This window comes from Phalacrocorax carbo, chromosome 25 (assembly GCF_963921805.1).
Source record: "Phalacrocorax carbo chromosome 25, bPhaCar2.1, whole genome shotgun sequence".
Classification (NCBI taxonomy): Eukaryota; Metazoa; Chordata; class Aves; order Suliformes; family Phalacrocoracidae; genus Phalacrocorax; species Phalacrocorax carbo.
Genome location: NC_087537.1, coordinates 587347 through 608790, shown reverse-complemented (window position 1 = coordinate 608790; position 21444 = coordinate 587347). Strand labels below are relative to the sequence as shown.

Genomic DNA, 21444 nt, shown 5'->3' with positions numbered 1-21444 from the left:
CGGCCCCGTGAGCGGCCAGGACCCGGCGGCGCGTGCGCGCGGCGGGGCGGGGGGGCGTCACGCGGGCGGCGGGCGCGCGCGGCATTGGCGGGCGCGCCGCGTGAGGTCAGTTCCGGTGGCGGCGACGCCGGTGGTGGGGCAGGCGGCAGCGCGGCCCCGCGGCAGAGCGAGACCCGGACCCGCCCGCCGCCGCCATGGCCTCGCTGCTCAAGGTGGACCCGGAGGTGAAGCTTAAGGTGCGCCCCTCCGCGCGGCCCGGCCCCGCACCGCCCCGCCGGGCCCCGGGGCGGGGTGGGGCGGGACCGGGGCCGCCCCGGGGCGCCGCCCGGCCGTTTGGCCCCGGCCGTTGGGTCGCGCGGCAGCCGAGCGCGGCCCTCCCGCCTGGCTCTGCCCCCCGCGCCGCCCCCGCGGCCCCGGCCGCCGCTGCTGCGCCGCGAGAGGGCGGGCACCGGCACCGGGCTGCTCAACGGCCGCCCCCGAGCGGTTCCCTTGGCGGAGGGCGGCCGCTGGCCCAGCGCGGGCCGCCCGTGCCCGGAGCGGGGGATCCTCCTCCCCGCCCCGCGCCGCAGCCAGCCCGGGCGGGCGCCGCTCGGTGTTCGGTTCCCCGCCGTTGCTCTGCGCCTTTCCTCGTGGCCTCCGGGCTCTCCTTGCGAGCCCAGCCCGTGTAGGCCCGGCGGGCCGGCAGCTGCCGCTCGGTGGTTACGGGCTCTTCCAGCTCTCAGGCCTTTGTCGCGAGGGCGAGAGCTGTACCCGGGGAGATCCGGGGCTCAGGCTGTAGCAGAGCTCCTCGGCTGCAGGGCACAGCGCTCGGCTTGCGCTGAGCCCGGCTCTCTGAGAGCGGCTCTGAGCTGTTGCTTTTTCCCTTCTGCAGGTTGACTCCTTCAGGGAGCGGATCACGAGCGAGGTGAGTGTCCCTCTGCCACCGCCCAGAATGTGGTAGGACAGGAAGAAGGCCATTCAGCCCTATATTTCTGACAGACTTGACTGTGGTTTGAGCGTCTCCTGGAAGCTTAGCAGCGCTCAGGAGCTTCAGTCACCAACTGGAGTGCGGTTACGTAGCCTCGTGGCTCCCCTGGCATCTTCTCACCTTGGTTAGCACGACAGTCGGCAGGAGACAGAACTTGCGTTCTCTCCTGTTCCCTGCCTTTGGACAGCTGATCTCCCTGGTGTTCTTGCCTGCTAGCGGAGCTTTGCAGCGTTGTTTCTCATCGTCATCTGTTCTTTTTCTCTCAGGCTGAAGACCTGGTGGCAAACTTTTTCCCAAAGAAGCTGTTAGAACTCGATGGGTTCCTTAAGGTAAGGTATTTGTTGTCCTCTGTGTCCTCTTTCATTTTCAAGCTACGCGCTGGAAGTGGCCTGGCAAGTCTCATCCCGTGTATTTTCTTGTGTGTTTCACCTTGCTACAAAGACGCGACGCGGTGGCTCGGTTGCTTGTGTGCATTTGAGTGCTGTTAGCTCTAGAGGGGGTGCTTCCTTTCGCAGTGTTCTTTGTGCAATCACCACGTTTATCTTTCTTATATATTTGGCAACTTCGGGCTGTTCTTCATGATACTTTGGTCTCACAGGGGCTCCAGCAATGCAGACAGTTGATAGCTTTGATCGCAGTCTGGAGCTGGCACAGGCTTCTCGGGTGGAGGGAGGTCTCGTTGCAGGCCTATTGTTAGACTTTTTTTTCATTCATCCTTACTTTATGGTTGGGTAAGAGGGAGGTCTGAGTCTTTTGTCTTCTCATTGTGTTTGGTGTGGCAGAATTTGTTAGATCATAACTAAATAACAAATCTGCTTTATTTTCCAGGAGCCTATCCTGAATATTCATGATCTCACTCAGATCCATTCAGACATGAACCTCCCAGTGCCTGACCCAATTCTTCTCACGAACAGCCATGATGGACTGGACGGGGTAAGGTTACTCTCTTGGCTGTGATCCCTGCTTCTGTTAATTAAAACTGCATGGCTTGCTCTGTGTTGGAGTAGGATATTCTTATTTAATAACAGGCTCTGGCTCTCCCAGAGTCTTTAGGAGTTGGTCTCTCAAGCCTGGGAAGTGTGCTGGAGGTAATGCTGTGCCCTGCAGTCCTCCTTTGTTTTTAAAGAAGGATGCTTAGAAACCAGGAGCATAGCAGAGGCTCTAAAGTTTTCCTTCTTTCCTTTGCAACACTGTTTTGGCTTACGACTAGTTTGTGAGTAAAACATTTTGTATATTTTAGCCAAATATGAAAAAGAGGAAGCTGGAAGACCGCGAAGAGACCTTTCAGGGTAAGAGTCCCCAAGTCTCTTGGTTGCTGCCTGCCCCCTGAACCAATGCACCATGCCTTAGGGGTACAAAATCACAGGGACCCCACTTGCCCTGTCCTGACAGCAGCTGCTACTCACACAGGCCTGTTCCCACAACCTCTCAGAGCCTGACCTACGATGATGTTTTGTGGAGGAGTCAGGTTGCAGCTCTAGAAGTATAATTAGGATTTCTCTGATAGACATAAGTAGTACTTGCTTGAGCTTGGCCTGCAGACAGAGGCAGCTGGTCTCCTTGTGGCTCTGTGCTGAAAGCTCTCCTTGTCTGGAGGAAGATACCAGGCTTCGGATTAAGCTGAAGCAGGAACAGCTCATACATGTGCATCAGGAAAATCCTTTGTGCCCAGCCTCAGCAGCCTAGAGCTCTTCAGCTCTTGTCTCCACTCTGTGTTTTCTCTTTTCCTTCCTTTGTGGTAATTGCTGTTATCCCATGTCAAATTTCCCCTTACCCACAGGTTAGCTATAGCCTGGCTCAGTGTCCACCACTACCCTTTGCGGGGGATAAGGCGCTCAGGCGGACCTTCGGTCTGATCCCCTGGTGCAGCCGTTCGTACGCGTTGCTGATGCAGGGTGTTTCTCTCCTCTGCGACTAGGTACCAAAGTGTTCATGATGCCCAATGGGATGTTAAAGAGCAACCAGCAGCTGGTGGACATCATTGAGAAAGTGAAACCAGAAATCAGGCTGCTTATTGAGAAGTGTAATACGGTGGGTATGAGCGCTTGAGCAAGTGGAGACAGTAGGATGCTTTTGCTTCTGGAGAGGCAAAGCTGCTCTGAGTGGAAGGAGGAGACCCCTCTCTATTCTGTCGATGGGGAAAGGCGGGATTTGTATTACAGTGTCTAAAAGTGGCTGGGAGGTAGGTGTAGGGAAATAATGTTTTTCTTAGCCCTCGGGGAGCTCTGTAGTTCACCTCCTGAAGGTGGATGATGTCTGTTATGCAGGCTTCTTCCCTGAGGCTTTTCTTCACCCTCCTTTTGCAAAGTCACAGACATCTGCTGAGAGCTTCTGTGGCACAGTCAGAAGAGCTTCCCATGGGAAGCTGCTTGTGCTGGCTTGTGTGGCGTCCCAGCCACGTGGGAAATGATCTCAGAAGTGTTGCATGAGCATGAAGGACCTGCAGTTTGTCATGAACTACGTGGCAAAGGCAGGGTCCTGGGGGGCTTTCGGTAAAACTTCTGAGAGGTCTCTGTGGAGATGTCAGCATTGATGAGTGTTGTGATCTTTCCACTGCAGGTGAAAATGTGGGTGCAGCTTCTCATCCCCAGGATAGAAGATGGAAACAACTTTGGTGTTTCTATTCAGGTAAGGCACCACTGACTCTATGCCCCACCATAGGGGAGAGCTGTGCTGCAGGGACACGGGTATCCCTTGGGTTCCTCCGAATCTTTCATCTGGTGGTATCCAGCAGCTGCAGTCATGGGGTTGGTTTAGGTTTTAAAACCCAGACCTGAGCTTGACATGGCACTGCTGAGACATGTTTCTTTCAGAGCCCTGAAGGCCAGCTGCAGTCTCATGAAGCTAATGGCTTCCTTGTCTTCCCTGTAGGAGGAAACAGTTGCTGAGCTTCGAACTGTGGAGAGCGAGGCAGCGTCCTACCTGGACCAGATTTCTAGGTAGGCATGCAAGAACAGGTCTCTCTTTTGGGGGATCCTTTTGGGAAAAGTAAAGTGCTTGGGAAGGTCTCCGAGCTTTTCTGGGGCAGCTTGGGCCTGAAGAAAATCTTGCTGCTATTTATCTGACCTTTAGTCTCTCCCTTTTCCTACCAGATATTATATCACAAGAGCAAAGTTGGTTTCCAAAATAGCTAAGTACCCTCATGTGGTAAGTATGTTACATGCTGCTGCTTTTTGGGACAATCTGGGCCACTTCGTCATCACTGTCCTTTTTGAGCTGAGGGTTCTGGGGGAAAAGGGGGGATTGTACGAGGATGCAGGACATCTGCGTTAGAGGAGAGGAAGCTGAAGGGAGGATTCCTTTGTAAAAGGTAGGACCTTCACTAGGTGTATGGGAGGCACAGCTGAGGTTAGGCCACTCAGCCATGCATCTGCTCTCTGTAGGAGGACTACCGCCGCACAGTGACAGAGATCGACGAGAAGGAGTACATTAGTCTGCGCCTGATCATTTCAGAGCTGAGGAATCAATATGTAAGTGAAAAATCGGGGCTTGCACTGGCTCCCTGCGCAGCAGTGGAGAGCGCCCTTTTTACCCTGCGGCTGCTCTCCCCTTTCCCCACGAGTACACCTAGTCCTGGCAGGAAGCCTGTCTCTTCCCTGCTCCGCTTTGGCTCTAACGAGAGGAGCCGACTGTTGCCTCTCCACCGTCTCCTAGAGATGCAGGTGTTTCCAACCGAGCGTTCACAGGAGTCTAGCACAAAATACTCCTTCCACCTCTGTGGGAGCCTGTGATCTTAAACTCTTCATGCAGTACAAGCCGTTTTGGGGGTCTATAAAGGAATCTTCTTGGTGTCACATGAGTTGGCTTCTGTAAAGTCTGGCTGAAAGAAGCCCTTAACTAGGCGTGTGACTGCACGCAGAGGTTGAGGGTGGTGCCAAGGTGAGCCGTGCTGCTGTTTTAGCCAGGGCTCATTGTGAAAGCTGAACAGTGGATGACTTCATCATCCTTGTCTGAGTCCTGTTCTCCCTTTTTGCAGGTCACTTTGCATGACATGATCCTTAAAAACATTGAGAAGATCAAGAGGCCTCGGAGCAGCAATGCTGAGACCCTCTATTAAGTGTCAACGTTTGAACTTGAGAACTGTTCAGTCAACTAAAGACCGTCATTGCCTTGGTTTGTTACGTGACTATCGAGATGGGAAACTGGCTGGAAATAGTATCGCATTCTTAGTTAAACTCTAAAGAAATTCTTGCCTAGTTTTGTGATTGGTTTTGTTCAGGTCTCAGGAGCTCTCCCTCCCTCTAATAACTGGTAACGGAAGGCCGTGCTGCTTTGGGGTGCCCTAGAGGCTACTGCAGAGTGAGAGCACCAGCCAGGCAGGAACATTCCTTCATGCCTTTCTTCCTACCTGAGTAGGAATGACACTAGAGACCAAGCCCTTGTCCTGTCCCATCTCTTGGCTGGAGGCTTCACTGGGGTCTCTGGGAATGGGGCAGTCTTCGGCATGAGAGCAAGCCCAGGTGGGGGTGCAGCAGTGGGGAAGCTCTCTCTCCTCGCTGCTGGCTGTAGCTGGGCCCCTCCGCTGCCAGTGCTCTGCACTGACCAATTGCAAAGACGGGGGAACGTGCCCCTTCTGGGCTGGTGGCAGCAGCCACGCTCCAGCGCTGCTGAGTGGTCTGCTCTCCTTTTCTGGCTCTCTTCTGACTCAGCAGAGCCTGCCCCATCTGCCTGTGCCTCGTCAGCTCTGGCTAGATCAGTGCAGGGCACAAGGTGGTGCTTGAAGCTAGGTCTGGCTGCTCTCCTGGCTGGTCGTGAGCTCTGGTGGCTTCCGCTCCTGTTTGCGATTTGACTAGAGCCACTTTCTTGGCTAAAACCAACGTTACTTCACGTACGTCCTAGTGCCCCTTCAGCATGAGATGCTTTTGCCCAGGCTGAGAGAAGGGAGGGGCCAGAGGTCTGATACTAAAGTCCTGATAGTCTCCGCACGTGGTCAGACTGAGACCTGCTGTCTCCTGGCAGTGCTCCCCGCCGCCTGGGCAGAGCAGGCCAGCTGCAACAGTTGGTGCTTGGGCGTGAGGACGGCCGATACCCAACTGGTACCACTGCAGACCTTGCGGTCTTTCCCTTGCAAAGGGCACGCTCGTGTGCCTGGTGACTTCTCTAAGCCGCCGGAACATTTCATGGTCCATTACAAACCCCTTTGGAAATGACTGGTTGTGTTGCGTCAGTTTTTGTGTGTGGCAAGTGGGCCCATAACGCTGCAGGCTCCAAAAATTTCTTATTTATAGTATTTCTACTGAAGTCCCTTATTCAGGGAACTTTAAATCATTTGTTTCAGGAACCTTGCTGTTTCCCGGGTCTTGCTGTTACACCCGTATATTCTTATTGTGCAGTAGCCTTAATAGTTGTGTTAACCTCATTGTAACAACAGTGACAAATGGAATGAACTTTCTGCCCTTCTTTTTTTACTTTGTTTTTGTTTCTTCTGCTTCCACATCTAAGAGCCATGTTGTCTCTTGCTGGTTTCCCAGGGATTTGCCCAGAGTGTGGAGGGCTGCTGGCCCTTGCTATAGACTCTTCTGTTGTTGTTTGTAGTAAGTCAACTCTTAGTCTTCCCGCTAATAAATATTCAGTAACAAACCAACTGCGTTCTAGCTGCTGTCTGGGAGCAGCACTTCCCCTTGTGTTTCTTTGTATTGATTCCTTTTAATTTGCTCGGCTCTCTTTGCCAGATGAAAGTATGTAAACTTTTATCATGTCAAGAAATTAAAATAAGGTACTTGGAATTCTTTTAAGGCAGCCCCTTGTGTGTGATACTGAGCTCTTAGGCTGTGTGGTGTTAACGTCTGTTATGGTCCTGCCTTTCTCACATCCAGTTGCTCCTTCCCTGCATGCTCCCCATTCCTCTTTTTGACTCTGTTGCAAACTGCTCTGCACCGCTTTGCAGGTTGTTTCTATTCCTTTGGCATGCCTTATGTTAGGCCCACGCTCTTGGGTTTAGCGCGATCTGCCCCATCTCAAGCCAGCGTGCAGGACTTGGGCCATCTCAGTTAAAACAGATCCAAGAGACGCGCGTGGTGTTTCTGTCCGTCTGCAGCCTGCTCCGTGGCTGCCCCTGCAGCACTGTCCTGGGGCAGGCGGCTGGATGCCGCGCCTGGTGCGTGTGTTCGGTGCACGCTGCGTTGCTCTCGCTGCCCCGTGCACGTCGTACCAAAGGAACTGCAGGTCGCCTTGCGATCCCCGAGCTGAAGAGTCCTCTGCTCGCCCCAGGGGATCGTCCTTGTTCTCCTTGCGCTTCCTCCCGCGTCTGCTGCACCACAGCCCGGAGAGGGTGCAGAGACCCCTCCGGTGGCGCTCCCGTTCCCTAAGCGTCCTGTCCCCCGGCCGCCGGGGCGCAGGCCCCTCTGAGGCCGCCCCCCGGGACGGGCAGGGCTCGGCTCCCGGCCGGGGTGCCGCTAGGTGGGGCCCGTGCCCAGCCCCGGCAGCGCCCGCCGCAGACGGGGGGGTCCTGCCGGGCACCTCCAGCCTCGGAGTCTTCAGCTGCTGAGAGCAGGAGCAGCCGCTTGCGGAGAGACGCTGCCTGCCGCCTGCGGTGGTTCCTGGGGCGTGGAAAAGCCCTGCTGGTGCCCGAGCTGAGCCGGGGAAGGTGGGAGTCGAGCTGGAAACAGGTCGCTGGGGGCTGAGGCGGCTGGAGCCAGAGCTCAAAGGAAGGGCTGTTGCTGGCAGGACGCGGTGTGGTGGAGCACGAGGGGTTCCTCACCACAGCCAGAAGAAAGTGAAGTCCCAGGAGGCCTGTGCCAGCAGTCCCGTGGAAGGACAGAGCATCCAGGGCAGTTGTCTTGGCCGGTGTTGGCAGGGAGCGTGGTTCATCTGCAGGAGCAGGGGAGGGTTTGTAGTCTACAGTCTTCACCCCTCCATCTCAGTGCACTGGTTTCTGCTTGGCTCTCCGGGAGAACCGGCGGCGTGCTGTCAGGGCTCTAACTCGCAGGTTCTTGAGACATCCCAGCTTATATGCAGTGACTGTTAAAACTTTGAGAGCGGAATAAAGGCACATCAGTTGTGTGCAGATGCAAACGCCGCCAGAAACACAGCTGGCATGGGTAAGGGACAGGCAATTTCCACCCTTCTGTTTTCCACAAGCTGACCCTATGAGGAGAGAGAATGGGAGTTTTCCAAAGTCTGAGGTCTGGCTTGGGGTATGCTTGAGACTCGCCTGTGTCAGGAGACTTGGCAAGGGGTTTTCTGTACTGTATTCTTTACCCAGCTGTCTGGCGGTCACTGACTCCGAGTTTCCCTGAGCCAAAACCTGTCTGTCTCTGGGTTTGGTTTCTATAAATGTCAGAGACTATTTTTTGCCATCCCTACCTTTCTGTGTGAGCGAAAAAAAAGCCAACTCCTCTCTTCCTTGCTTTGTCTGGGAGACCTGGACAATTTGGCAAATATAAGATAGGCAGTACCTAAAAGCAGCTGCGTATCCAAAATAAACATCGGTAGGATGTGAATTCTCCATATTAGGTGTGGGACAGAGTGATGGGCTAATCGGACTGGGGAGCAGGGTTGTGGGAAGAGGTATGTGCACCAAACAGCTCATAAACAAGTTGTGCTGCTGTTAGCGAGACATGTAATTTTTTAAAATTCTAGGTTAGCTTTAAGCTGCTTCAGGCTTCTTTTGGAGAAGGTACACAAGCAATTCAGTGGTATTGTGGCCCTTAAAGATCCCTGGTTGCTCTTCCTCAGTAAGGTATTGACACAGGTTTCCTGGCTCTGCAGGCTCAGTTAATTACCTTGCTTCCTGAAATTCCTACTGCAAGATGGAAATGGATTTAGGGCTGTTCCGTTTATTCTGAAACGTTGCTCCCAGAAAGTGCAGGCTGATTCTTGCGCTGCTTGTAATAGGCTTTAAAAAGTCCTTAGTTTGGAAAGTACAGCAGAAATGGACAGTATTAAATAATGCGTTGTTACACATGACACCCACGGCACCTACCCTGTAGCAGGGCAGAGGCAGCACAGAAAGCTTCCTTTGTGTTGTCTGTATCCTGCAGGCCTGGGGCGTGTGCTGTGGGGTGGTTTGTCATGGCGATGTCATTACAGGTTAGGGTTTCTCTTTTTTCCCAAACACCCAACATGCACAGAAATAAGAGTGTTCCCACACTTTATTTTCAGACATCTCCCAGGCAAGCGGCAGGGTTGAGTTGTGATTTGTGGGGCAATAAGGCCTGTGGAGTTTGTCCAGTTCTCTTAAACAACTGCTCTGCTGCTTAGAAAATGACCATCTGTAATTGCAGCCTGTGCCTTGACTTTTAGGGACTTGGGATGCAAAACCAAGAGGCGAAGTCAAAACTGAATGATCTGCTCTTTTTGTACTACTTTAAGGAAATGTCAGCGGGAGCATCGTGGGTGCAGCCTCAGAGGTTTGTGCGGCAGTCTCGGCTCAGCTGTGTAGGTGTGTGTTGCAGCAGAACGCTTGCTGAATTCCTGAGAGGCAGGAGGTATGTCCTGGCCTGGCTCTAAACCTTAACTGGGGCAACAGTGCTTCCTCTCTGCACTCTGAGTGAAATGGATACCATCCTCTAGGCTTACATCAGAAGGGAGTTTTCCTTTCAAGCCTAACCCCAAGTAATCCGTGAAGCCTTGTTGACTTCATGGATTGAAAGACTGGCTTGGAAGTCAGCGCTTCTGTGCTTAATTTGGGGGTACCCAGAGGCATCTGATTCTGCCACTGGAGGCCAGTTGAAGGTCGACGAGAGCAGGGCGCCTCTGAAACCTGTAGGCGTTCCATCCCGTGTCGCCAAGGCTCTCTTCTCACCCGTCGTGTCCCTCCCCATTGCTTGTGTCCGTACCACAGAGCGAGCCCCTCTTCTGGCGCAGCGGCCGCGTGAATCGACTGCTGTGGCGCTGCTGGCGCAATGGCCAGCGAGGCAGAGATGACGTGTGCTGGCACGGAGAGGACGTGCGTGTCCCTGACCTGAGCAGCTGCAGCCTGGGCTAAAGAAGGCTGAGGCTGCCAGTGGTGGTGAGGATAATGGAGTGTGTCCTATGGCAACGTGGCCTTCTGCCTACCAGTGTGGTGTCTGGTAAGCATGGCCGGAGGACTGCGGAGGGGCTGAGTCCAGGGCAAGATCCACTGCAGAGGAAGAACTGGAGGCAGTGCTGAGGCTGGGGGGGGCTGTCTCCCACCAGGAAACTCTGACAGGAGGAGGAAGAGAAGGTCAGGGTGAGGTGAGGTGAGGCTGGCAGCAGGAGTGGAAATACTGGGTTGAATCTCCAGGCCTGGTTCTCTTGGATGCCTTGTGCTTCTCAGCACCAGCTCGGGGATAGGCAGGGAGCGTAGCTAAAGCGGTGTGTCCCCAGGCATCTGCCGTGTGGCAGGATGGAGCACCGAGCCCCTGTTGCCTGGCTGCCTCGTTCTGCCAAGGCCTTTCAACAGTGCTGTGAGACCACCAGAGACACTGTTGGTGGGGGTGGCAGAGGGCAGTTGTCACAACCTTTGGTAGAAGTCCTGGAGGTGGCCGCTCAGCCTGGGCAGCGGTAGCCTGGGCAGCACAGCGATAGCGGGCGCTGCCGTCAGCTGCCTGCTTGGACGCTGCAAGTTGGGGGTGGTTTTGTCCTTGAGGGAGCTTCTCAGAAGCTGCACCTCAGCTTATCTTTGAATTGGAGGCAGAGGCAAAAGCTGTGTGATCTTGCTTCAGTGGAACGCTGGGGGTTTAACTCGTTCATAGATGTTCAAAGGTACAGGCTAAGAGCTAGTTGTTCACAGTACATTGGGGCCTGAATCTGATCTTGAACTACATCTCTCCATGCCTGCCAAAGTTTTTCTGCTACTTCACAGATGGATGTGTTTTCAGCAAAGACTTCCATGTGGAAGATTTAAAAAAATAGAATAAAAAGTAACTCCAAGCTTGGAACCATGCTGCCAGGGAGAATGTTTACAAGGAAGCAGCCTGATAAACAAGGAAATTCGGTGAGTTGCAAAGAGGTGAAATTCTACAGTGTGGCAACAATTCCCAGCTTGTCAGAGCCTTGCCGTGGTCCCAGCCACCTCAGGCTGACTACAGGATCTTCGTTTTTACAGGCAGCCTCAGGAAGCTAGGTTGGACTGAAAAAGTAACAGAATTATGTGCAACTTGTCTGAGTCACTGACCCTGCATCTCCGCTAGTTCTTTCAGGGCACTGCTCGTGGAGGAGAAAGAGAAGGCTGCAGCTGAGAGAGGAGATCTGCCCTTTCTGGTCACCACGATTTTCAGATCTCCTCCCCTAGCCTCTCCCAGTCTTTTGTACTTTCTGTGCTAATCCATCCAGTGCAGCATAGACTGACAGAGGCAGCAACTAGAAACCCTGCTCTGAAAGCTGCTGTGAATGCCTTAGGACCAGCAGCAGCATGCACATGAGAACCGTGCTCATCCTCCTCGTTCTGGCTTTAGCCACGATATTTGCTTTAGTCTGTGTGTTGCTGACCAGAGGAAGGGCCCCCAGCACCTGCCAGCACCGGCCCCCGGAGCACGAGGACGCCGATGACGGCCAGAGCCTGGTCTTTGCCGATCTGACACCCGAAGAGATGGCGCAAGTGGTGCAGTACCTGCAGGGAAGCCTTGGGGTGCAGCTGGTGGACGCCGCGCGTGCAAAGCCCTCCGACAACTGCATCGCCTCCGTCGACGTGCAGGTCCCCGCCAAGGCAGAGGTGCTGCGTTTCCTGGATGGTGGGGGGCCTCGCCCCCCCCGGGAGGCGCTGGCTGTGCTGTACTTCGGGAGCCAGCCGGACCCCAACGTCACCGAGTACGTGGTGGGTCCGCTGCCGACGCCGGTGTATCACCGGGACGTGACGGTGCAGAAGTACGGGGGGAAGGTGCCGTACCACCGCAGACCAACACTAGCTGTTGAATACAAACAGATTGCAGGGTTTTTAAAAGGCCAAGTGTTCCCCACAGCTCCATCTTTCATGCGTCAAGTAATGGAGTATGATGGAGCCAGTCTAGCAGCCTTGACAGCCGCTCCCCGTGGATTGCAGTCTGGAGATCGGATCACCTGGTTCGCTTTGTTTCAGAACGTGAGCGGGTTCTTTGTGCACCCGGTGGGGCTGGAGGTGCTGGTGGACCACAGCAGCCTGGACATCTCCCGGTGGGCGGTGAGCAGGGTGTTCTACAACGGGCAGTACTACCGGGACATGGTTCAGCTGGAGAGCGCCTACGCGCAGGGTCGCATCAGCGTGGAGAAGGTGAGGAAGGCGCCGCAGGATGGGGACTTCTCGTCCATGAAGCCCCGAGCACCTCCGGCTGCGCTGTTCCCCTTGCAGTACGAGCCCCAGGGTCCGCGCTACAGCGTCAGGAAGAACCACGTCCTCTTCCAGGCCTGGAGCTTTGCCTTTGGGATGAGCGTGAACACGGGCCTGCGCCTGTTTGACATCCGACACAAGGGGGAGAGGGTTGCCTATGAGATCAGCGTCCAAGAGGCGCTGTCTGTGTACGGCTCCAACTGCCCTGGAGGGATGTCAACGAGGTACATGGATGGGAGCTTTGGCATTGGGCGCTACACCTCCCCCTTGGTGCGAGGGGTCGACTGCCCCTACGTAGCGACGTACCTGGATGTGCACTACCTTGCCCATTCCCAGGTCCCTAGAATTAGTAAAAGTGCCCTCTGCATTTTTGAGCAGAACCTGGGCTCCCCTCTGAGGCGCCACTACTCCAACTTGCAGTCGCTCTACTATGGGGGGCTGGTCAACTCTGCTCTGGTCGTTCGGTCCATTGCGACCGTGGGCAACTACGACTACGTGTGGGACTTCATCTTCTACCAGAACGGGGCCATCGAAGGCAAGGTCCAGGCCACGGGGTACTTGAGCTCATCCTTTCTCCACGGGGATGGTCTGAGATACGGCAACAGGGTTTGGGAGCACACGCTGGGCACGATACACACCCATTCCATCAACTATAAAGTGGACTTGGATGTGGGAGGTAGGTCTTGCCTTTCCTTTGACGTCTGCCATTTCACTGGTAAACCCAGTGCTTGGGGGGTATTGCCTCCTAGTCTGTAGAATGCCTGCTAAGTGACATCAGGTCTCTGCTTCTTCACTCTCCTATCCTTTTCTTTCATTACAAAATTATTTTTCTATGTATAAAATAGTCTGTCAGGGTCATGGAGTTTAAGTCTGTGAATTGTCTGGGAGCTCTGTGTTCAGCCCAGGGAAAGCATGAAAGGTAACAGCTGAAAAATGTTTGCGTTTCCTTGAGGCCTCATGTCTGGCACAGTGAGTGTTGCCATAGGCATGGCCAGGCAGACGGGGAGCCACAGCCCTGTCTGCGGGGCTGAAGGTGTGAGCCTCCTCTTGCTGCGCCTGGTGCTGGTCCTGGCACCGCCTGTAACTCGGGAAAGCCTTTTTTGTATCTCGGCTGCCCGGCGTAAAGCAGGGCAGCTGGACTGGTGCTCTGCGGGACTGAGCCTGTGCGGCTCTATCTCCGTGTCTCTTTTGAGGAAACACTTGTAAGTTGGATCCTGAACCTTGGGCTGCAAAGCTGCTGCTGCGAGCCAGTGAATTCCCCTGCTCCTGCGTGGAGTCACGGTTTTTGGCAGCAGATCCCTGCGGAAGGTTATTTGAGTCCAGGAGCAGCTCCTTCTGCACCGTCTGGCGGGCCGAGCAGTGAAGTGCTGGCGTCCACCCTGGGAGGCGCAGGGGTGCTCAGTCTGAAAGGACTGCTTTGCTTCCCCTTAAAGGTCATTCCAGTGACGGCAGCTGGGGAAGGTGCAAGGGCAGTGGTTGTGCTGGGGACAAACACTGGCAGCATTAGGGGTCTGTCATTGAAACCTGCTCCTGTGAATGGTAGGGGAAAAAAATATGTTATACATCTGCACAGAACCGAAGAGATTGCTGGTAGGCACTGGACTGCATCTGTACCAGCCTGAGGAGAAATGCAGCTCCAGTGACCCGCGCTGCCTCCTGGATTGTGGGGAATTGTCAGAGAACTATGTACGTCAAGGTGCAGCTGGCTCCAGTGCAAGCGTTTGGTTCCAGCACCTGTCCTCTCGTGTCCCTGCCTGCGATACAGTGGTTTGTGTGGCCTTGAATGGTGCTGCTGCTGCCATTACAGTCGAAAACAGGGCTGATACTCGTTCCTTTCCTGTAAGCGAGGCTCGAAACGTGCTAAAATACCATTCCTGTGTGGTGGCAAGGTCTTTTTCCATGACTGCTGTGCCCCTCAGTTCCCTGCTGTTTACAGGCTCTGCGCCCTGGCTGCTGCAAAATGCTCTTGAGAAGAGCTGTGTAAAACCCCAGCCTTGTTCCCCTTAGCGAGGAGGGGAGCCCTGCCCCAAGCAGCAGGGCCTGGGGCCGTGCGGGGTGCTCGAGAGGTGCCCTGCCAGGGTCCCCACCTTCCGAGCGCAGGGAAGGCAAAACTGCAGCACAGCAAAAATGGGTCATTTCCCACACAGGTTTCTTGGATCCTGTTCTGAGGCTGGTGTGGGACCTGCAGGGAAAAAGGGCAATTATTCCCTGGCTGGAAGTGAGAATGGAAACAAAAGTTCCTAAATAAGCACGGTTGCAAGGGTGGTAAACTGATCCAGAGCTGTCGTCGCTTCAGCCCCTGCCCGGCCCCTCCTACCTGTGCCTCGAGCGGTCTCCACCAGAAGGGCGTGAAGTTGACCTTTATCTCTGGAGAGCCATTCTCGGCCGCTGGTGGCCACGCAGGAGCAGCCGCCTCACCGCGGCGGGGTGGCCTCGGCACCCTGGCCTCCCGCTCGCTGCTCTCCCCTCCGGGGCAGGTCTGTCGCGTGGTCAGTAGCGAACAGTTTCCTGAGAAACCGTTTCTCTCTGTGACAGCTCTTCTCCAAGGATCGTGTCCGCTGGAGTGGTGTCGGGATGGCTGAACGGGGACAGACGCGTCCTGTTCGTTGTCCTGCAGCCTCTGCTCTTCCTGGTGCGGCCGCGTCAGGTGCTGCCTGTCGCTTGCAGTTGCTGCCAGGGGTTCTGCGAGCGTGGCCTGCTCTCGCCAGGGAGCTTCCTCTCATCCTGGCCAGTCTGCCGCAGCTGGAGCCAGGCTGGAGCTGCCAGGTCCCTTCCCTCAGGGATGGGAGGGACTTGGAGGCAACTGAGAATGGCAATGGAGAGAACAGACACATGGAGATGTTGTGGAGCCGGCAGGTCTTGGGCTCTCCTGGAGCACCAGCCTAGACCGGCCCCTCCGGGGAGTGGGGCTGGTCCAGGACACTGGGGTGCGGAGGGAGCGGGGCCGGCCAAGCCGGCCCCTGTGGCATCGCTGCCCTCCCACAGGAGACGGGACAGGGCGTCCTGGGAGATGCTGGGAGAAGCAGAGGCCCCGTGGGCAGATCGGGGCTGGGGCTCTTCGTGGTGTCACCCTGCGGCGGAGAAACCCATCAGTAGCTTAGGGAGTGAGTCAGGCACCGGCTCCCCAGCTGGCTTCCTTGGTGTGTCTGGGGTGGGGAGGAAACAGGCTGAACTGGCTGGGACCTCTGATCTCCTTTGGGAGTCCCATGCGCGCTCCAGGCTCCCTCCCCACCTCGCAAGCGACGCCTTTACGCCCACAGTTGGAAAGTGAATTAAGAGCCTGGTCAACAGGTGAGGGACGTATTCTCGAGCTGCAGCCAAACCCCGCGCACCGTCTCTGCACTCGGAGAGATGAACCCCAAACTTCCCTACGTCCTCCTGGTTGGGGCTGGGGTGATAATCTTCATTCTCTCCTGCATGCTGCTGGGCAGGGGAAGGCGATCAACAAGCTGTGAATCTCAGCCCCGCGTCGTGGAGAAATTAGGATCCGTGAGCCAGAGCCTGGTCTTTGCCGATCTGACACCCGAAGAGATGGCGCAAGTGGTGCGGTACCTGCAGGGAAGCCTTGGGGTGCAGCTGGTGGACGCCGCGCGTGCAAAGCCCTCCGACAACTGCATCGCCTCCGTCGACGTGCAGGTCCCCGCCAAGGCAGAGGTGCTGCGTTTCCTGGATGGTGGGGGGCCTCGCCCCCCCCGGGAGGCGCTGGCTGTGCTGTACTTCGGGAGCCAGCCGGACCCCAACGTCACCGAGTACGTGGTGGGTCCGCTGCCGACGCCGGTGTATCACCGGGACGTGACGGTGCAGAAGTACGGGGGGAAGGTGCCGTACCACCGCAGACCGATGCTGGGCAGTGAGTACGAGCAGGTGGGAGCTTTCTTAGAGATGGTGGCATTTGCTGCAGCCCCGACCTTCCTGAAAGAAGTGTTTGAGTACGACGGCACCAATGTGGCATTTCAGACCACAGCCCCTCATGGGTTTAAGTCTGGAGACCGTAAGTCCTGGTTCATCGTGTTTCAGAACGTGAGCGGGTTCTTTGTGCACCCGGTGGGGCTGGAGGTGCTGGTGGACCACAGCAGCCTGGACATCTCCCGGTGGGCGGTGAGCAGGGTGTTCTACAACGGGCAGTACTACCGGGACATGGTTCAGCTGGAGAGCGCCTACGCGCAGGGTCGCATCAGCGTGGAGAAGGTGAGGAAGGCGCCGCAGGATGGGGACTTCTCGTCCATGAAGCCCCGAGCACCTCCGGCTGCGCTGTTCCCCTTGCAGTACGAGCCCCAGGGTCCGCGCTACAGCGTCAGGAAGAACCACGTCCTCTTCCAGGCCTGGAGCTTTGCCTTTGGGATGAGCGTGAACACGGGCCTGCGCCTGTTTGACATCCGACACAAGGGGGAGAGGGTTGCCTATGAGATCAGCGTCCAAGAGGCGCTGTCTGTGTACGGCTCCAACTGCCCTGGAGGGATGTCAACGAGGTACATGGATGGGAGCTTTGGCATTGGGCGCTACACCTCCCCCTTGGTGCGAGGGGTCGACTGCCCCTACGTAGCGACGTACCTGGATGTGCACTACCTTGCCCATTCCCAGGTCCCTAGAATTAGTAAAAGTGCCCTCTGCATTTTTGAGCAGAACCTGGGCTCCCCTCTGAGGCGCCACTACTCCAACTTGCAGTCGCTCTACTATGGGGGGCTGGTCAACTCTGCTCTGGTCGTTCGGTCCATTGCGACCGTGGGCAACCACGACTACGTGTGGGACTTCATCTTCTACCAGAACGGGGCCATCGAAGGCAAGGTCCAGGCCACAGGGTATGCAAGCTCATCCTTTCTCCATGGGGATGGTCTGAGATACGGCAACAGGGTTTGGGAGCACACGCTGGGCACGATACGCACCCATTCCATCAACTATAAAGTGGACTTGGATGTGGGAGGTAGGTCTGGGTTGCCTTTCCTTTGTGCCCTCCCTGAGTGCTTCTAGACACCCCATATTTGACAATTTTTTGGTCCTTATACAGATTTTTCTTTCTGTATGTGGGGTAGGATGGTGTGCTGACACAGAGCTGCCTCCCTTCTGTTTTTAGAGCAGTGAAAAGCTCCTGTCCCACATCAGCTCGCCCCCTCTGTCCTGGGCAGTTACCCATAAGTGTCGTGCCGAGCTGTGGCTCCTGGGGTGGGTAATGCCAGCTCCGCCATGTGGTGCATGGGCACTGACCCGTGCTAACAGGCTGGGTCCTTCCCCTCCTACCTGGACAGGCAGACCCAGCCCCCACCCTGCCCCATCGGCCTCGATGCCCCGGGGCTCTGCAGAAGTCGGGATTTTTCCCTCCGTGCCCTGCCCCTGTTCTGAGACCCAATGGTAGTTGCAGTTGATCAAGCTGGTTTGTTGGGATGTGGTTTCCAGCTCACATTCCTACTCCCTACAGCTTTGTCGAGCTGTTCCTGCTGCTCGTGTGCACGCGGGACCGGCAGCTGCCCTCTCTGTAGGGCTGCGGGCACAGCAGGCAGATGCTGGGCTGGCGGCCAGCGCCGAGCTTAGGGCTGTGCTGCGCTTTGCAAGGGGTACGAGGGATCCTTTGCTCACAGCAGCTACAGGAGGGTCAGCTGCAGTTTTCTAGGCCCTCCCCTACCATTTAGGCCACAAATCTGTTCTCACGCTCCTGCTGAAATTGCATTTTCTCCTTCTATTTAAAATTTCCCAATTTCCTTTTAACTAGGAAACACAGATTTAAAGTTTGTTCCATGTGGTTTTAGGATGAGTTTTGAGTACTTAGGTAAAAATGGGGGATTGCAAAAAACAGAACAGGGAAAAGGCAGATGAAACCAGAGTGTCACTGCTATCACTGGAAGGGGAGGTACGCATTACAAGTTTTGTTCACATCAGAAAAGGGAAGAAAATGAGCGTGGTGGTGGTTGCTGGGCGTGGATCCTCTTCCGTGGAGCTGTGGCGCTGACCTTGATGGCAGCCCTAGGGCTCAGGCCCAAGGCGCTGCTCAGCCTTCCAGGATGGCCAGAGGTTCAGCTCTGAAATGGCCTTTACACAAGCTGGAAAGCCGCGTGGGGCTGAGGGGAGGGCGTTACACCGTGCGCTCCCGCCGGGATGGGCAGCACGTGCCAAGCGCCGACCCCTCTGCCGGAGCCGTGCTGGTGCTGGCCCTCGAGCACTCTCAGCCAGCTCTTTGCCATCTTGTCCCACATTTATTTGCTCTTGTGCCACTCCTGTTGCTCCGAGACTCTGTCTCATGACTCTTCTTTGTGGAACGACCTGAACTGTGCAGCACTGCTCCAGTTCTGTGATGTGCAAATGTCTCGGAGCCTGGGCTCTTCCTCGTGCTTTCCAGCTCGCAGGACACATGGTGATGAGCACAAACACAGTGCTTGGGCTGCCAGGCACTTCGGTTAATTAGGTTGTGCTTGCCCTGGGAAGCAAACCTGTTCTTCTGCACAGGGACAAGGGGTCCCCTCTTATCCCTTGCAGAGGGGGAGGGTCCCAGAGGCTGGTGTCTGCCACAGTGTGGTGTTGCCTGGGTCGGACAAACAGACAGTCATACAGCCATAGATCAATGTATGTGTCGTGCAGTCATGCTGTCATGCTGCCACAGAGCGGTAACTGCTCTCGCGGGCAGGAGCCAGTGCTCAGAGCCCAGGGTGGAGAAGGGAGGGTTGGGAGAGCAAGCTCTGGCTGCAGAAGTCTGTGGGAGCAGGGGACTGTGGGGATGCTCCTCAGTGACTTTGTTTCTGCTTCGCAGGGGTGAAAAACTCCCTGGTGGCCCATGACATGGCATTTGAGATGGTGCGGGCTCCCTGGAGCCCGGAGCAGCAGATAGAGCGGCCACGACTCACCAAGAAAGTCCTGGACACAGAGGACCAGGCTGCCTTCCGGCTCCAGTCAAAGATGCCCAGATACATCTACTTTGCAGCCAACAGCAAAAACAAGTGGGGCCACCAGCGTGGTTACAGGATCCAGGTCACCAGTTTTGCGGGGGATCATGTCCCCGAAGCCAGCTCCATGGAGAGGGCCATCAGCTGGGCAAGGTCAGGCTGCTTCGGCTGGGACGGCAGGTTCTCAGAGATGCCCCCAGCCCCGCTGGCTGGGGAGGCGTTGCATGGATGCTCCTTGATGGGGAGGCACAAGGCAGATGCTCTCCTGGGCTGGGGTTACTGTGTAGGAGCAGGATTGTGCTCTGCTCTGCAGACGCTGGGGAGCTGGCTTTTAGCTCTGCCCTGCCCCAGGGGGCTGCTCCCATCTCTCTTCTCGTCCTCAGGTACCAGCTGGCCGTCACCAGGCGGAAGGAGGAGGAGCCCACCAGCACCAGCATCTACAACCAGAACGACCCCTGGACGCCCACCGTCGCCTTCGCCAACTTCATCAACAACGAAACTATCACCAACGAGGTGGGCCGGGGTCTCCTGAGCTGGAGCTGCAATACCCAGCCCCGGGCTGAGCGGGAGCCCGGAGCTGCCCCAGGGGCCAAGCGATCCTGGCGTTGCCTGCCGGACAGCAGGCTCGGCTGGGAGAGCAGCAGCCCTGGGAGTGAGGAAGGCGGGTTTGAGCATCCCCTTTTCTGTGTATCTGCCCGGTGCTTGGGTCAGAGCACGTAGATCAGAGTGCAGAGTTAGAAGCTCATTTCTCCCTATGGAGAAATGCTGGCAGAACGTCAGGAAAAATCTCTGTGAGGCCGGGGCTTGACCGTGGGGTTCGGGCAAGGGCCCTTCTGCTGGGTGGACATCTGTGGCTGTGGGCAGGTCTTTGGGGAAGGGAGGGGACCTTTCCCAGGAGGGGGGGGCTCGGCATGTGGGAACGCAGCTGAGGTGGTTCCCCATGGAGGTCCCCTCCTGCTCTCCTGTAACTTTCCACGGCCCCTGCACAGATTTCAGTTGCTCCTGATCCAGGCTTCTGAAATAACCGCAGTCTTGTGGCTCCTCCCTGCCTAGGACCTGGTTGCCTGGATAACCGCTGGTTTCCTTCACATCCCGCACTCTGAGGATATTCCCAACACTGTGACGGTGGGAAACTCGGTCGGCTTTCTTCTGAGACCCTACAACTACTATGACCTGGACCCCTCCATATACTCGCACGATGGCGTGTTTTTCACCAGTGAGCAGGACTTCACAGCGTGTGAAATCAACCCCATTGCATGCCTGCCCAAAACCGCCTCTTGTTTGCCAAACTTCCCCCCCTTCACCTACGATGGTTTCCAAAACAGGAGCAGGCTTTAACACACTACAGGACGGTGTCAGGAGACGCAGTCAGAGACACCAGGTTGACTGTTCTCTCTCAGATTTTCAGTTTTTTAGTGAAGTTGTCTCTCTATTTCCAGTTGTGCAATGACTTCGCTTTTTATCATTGCTTTTAATATAGTGCTCTTTAAAAAGGAAGCATAATCTTCCTGGCATGATGCCAGACAGGAGTCTACCTTACCTCTGTTAATTGCTGAATTTGAGTCTGTTGCAGGAGGAAAGTGAGGAGAAAATCCTGTTCCTCTGCTGTAGAAGCAAGTGCTGTGTAGTGCCTATCTCAGGTTAAAAAAAATGAAAATTATTCTTGTCCAGTGCTCTCTCGAGTGTCCCGTTCTTACAACTTACAGCAGTGTCTGCTGGGGGGATGATGCTGGGTCTCCACTGTTCTTCCTGCATCCACAAACGAGCCCAGCAGCGAGGCTCTGGTGCCTGCCTGGGCACGGGGGCGGTCCAGCCGGAGGGCACCGAGCCCTGTGGGTGCTCGGGGCGAGGCTGTGGACAGAGCCAGCACCCGCTTGGGCTGCAGCTCTCGGGCACTTGCTGCTGGGTGCAGGTGAGGGCAATGGAGGGGGCTGTTGCAAGGAGGGGCCTTGCTGTCCCCGGGCCAGCACCGTCCCCGGAGCTGGCTCTGTGCGAAGCACCTGAACCTGACCCCCACGGGCAGCGCCTGGGCCAGCTCGGCCCCTCACAGCCTGGTCCTGGCCAGGGTCACACGAGAGCCCTCCTCCAGCCTTGACACGCCGGTGCGGCACGGCTCGTGCTGCTGCCCGTTTGCCAGGATGCTTGGTGGGCTCTGGAGCCCTCGTCCCCTTCCTGGCAGCCCTGTCTAAGCCAGGACGTAGCCCAGCATCAGGAGGCACCTTTGGGGGGGTGATAGCTGACCCCTCCCTCCCTGCTCCAGGGCTGGTGCCCCATGCGTGGGGTCGTTGGCAGCAGCGTGTGGTGCTGCAATGCCTCTGCACAGGCTGTAGAGGCATTGCTGGCGGTGGCAGGGCCGTGGCACGATGGGGCCGTGGTGCTGTGCTCAGCAGTGCTCTGCA

At 56.2% G+C, this 21444-nt stretch overlaps 3 protein-coding genes across 7 annotated transcripts; all 3 read left to right on the top strand.

Moving 5' to 3' along the window:
* The first annotated feature begins 71 nt into the window (after window positions 1–71).
* PSME3 (proteasome activator subunit 3) lies at window positions 72–6706 on the top strand. The gene is made up of 11 exons (XM_064473393.1): window positions 72–236; window positions 872–904; window positions 1234–1296; window positions 1796–1900; window positions 2208–2256; window positions 2886–2998; window positions 3527–3595; window positions 3839–3906; window positions 4060–4114; window positions 4351–4437; window positions 4944–6706. The coding sequence occupies exons 1-11, from the start codon at window positions 195–197 to the stop codon at window positions 5022–5024; spliced, it is 765 nt and encodes a 254-aa protein (XP_064329463.1). The 5' UTR covers window positions 72–194; the 3' UTR covers window positions 5025–6706.
* Window positions 6707–7359: 653 nt separating this feature from the next.
* Window positions 7360–12960, top strand: LOC104052218 (amine oxidase [copper-containing] 3-like). 2 transcript variants are annotated; one of them, XM_064473191.1, is made up of 2 exons: window positions 7360–12119; window positions 12252–12960. In XM_064473191.1, the coding sequence occupies exons 1-2, from the start codon at window positions 11286–11288 to the stop codon at window positions 12930–12932; spliced, it is 1515 nt and encodes a 504-aa protein (XP_064329261.1). In that variant the 5' UTR covers window positions 7360–11285; the 3' UTR covers window positions 12933–12960. The 2 variants fall into 2 exon arrangements, with proteins under 2 accessions (XP_064329261.1, XP_009511715.2); XM_009513420.2 differs by having other exon boundaries at window positions 7360–12960.
* Window positions 12961–15488: 2528 nt separating this feature from the next.
* On the top strand, window positions 15489–20718 carry LOC104041368 (amine oxidase [copper-containing] 3-like). 4 transcript variants are annotated; one of them, XM_064473189.1, is made up of 5 exons: window positions 15489–16040; window positions 16194–17097; window positions 18913–19198; window positions 19429–19558; window positions 20099–20718. In XM_064473189.1, the coding sequence occupies exons 1-5, from the start codon at window positions 15528–15530 to the stop codon at window positions 20381–20383; spliced, it is 2118 nt and encodes a 705-aa protein (XP_064329259.1). In that variant the 5' UTR covers window positions 15489–15527; the 3' UTR covers window positions 20384–20718. The 4 variants fall into 4 exon arrangements, with proteins under 4 accessions (XP_064329259.1, XP_064329258.1, XP_064329257.1 ...); XM_064473188.1 differs by having other exon boundaries at window positions 15517–16364; window positions 16497–17097; XM_064473187.1 differs by having other exon boundaries at window positions 15517–17097.
* Window positions 20719–21444: the final 726 nt, after the last annotated feature.

What these genes read in the sequence shown, in the direction of transcription:
- LOC104052218 (XM_009513420.2), top strand. Translation starts at nt 11,286, where the DNA reads ATGCACATGAGAACCGTGCTCATCCTCCTCGTTCTGGCTTTAGCCACG.
- LOC104041368 (XM_064473187.1), top strand. Translation starts at nt 15,528, where the DNA reads ATGAACCCCAAACTTCCCTACGTCCTCCTGGTTGGGGCTGGGGTGATA. An exon ending in AGTGGACTTGGATGTGGGAG is followed by an intron (nt 17,098 to 18,912) that starts GTAGGTCTGGGT and finishes TCTGCTTCGCAG; the next exon opens with GGGTGAAAAACTCCCTGGTG. An exon ending in AGGGCCATCAGCTGGGCAAG is followed by an intron (nt 19,199 to 19,428) that starts GTCAGGCTGCTT and finishes TCTCGTCCTCAG; the next exon opens with GTACCAGCTGGCCGTCACCA.
- PSME3 (XM_064473393.1), top strand. Translation starts at nt 195, where the DNA reads ATGGCCTCGCTGCTCAAGGTGGACCCGGAGGTGAAGCTTAAG. An exon ending in AACTCGATGGGTTCCTTAAG is followed by an intron (nt 1,297 to 1,795) that starts GTAAGGTATTTG and finishes TTTATTTTCCAG; the next exon opens with GAGCCTATCCTGAATATTCA. An exon ending in TTATTGAGAAGTGTAATACG is followed by an intron (nt 2,999 to 3,526) that starts GTGGGTATGAGC and finishes TTTCCACTGCAG; the next exon opens with GTGAAAATGTGGGTGCAGCT.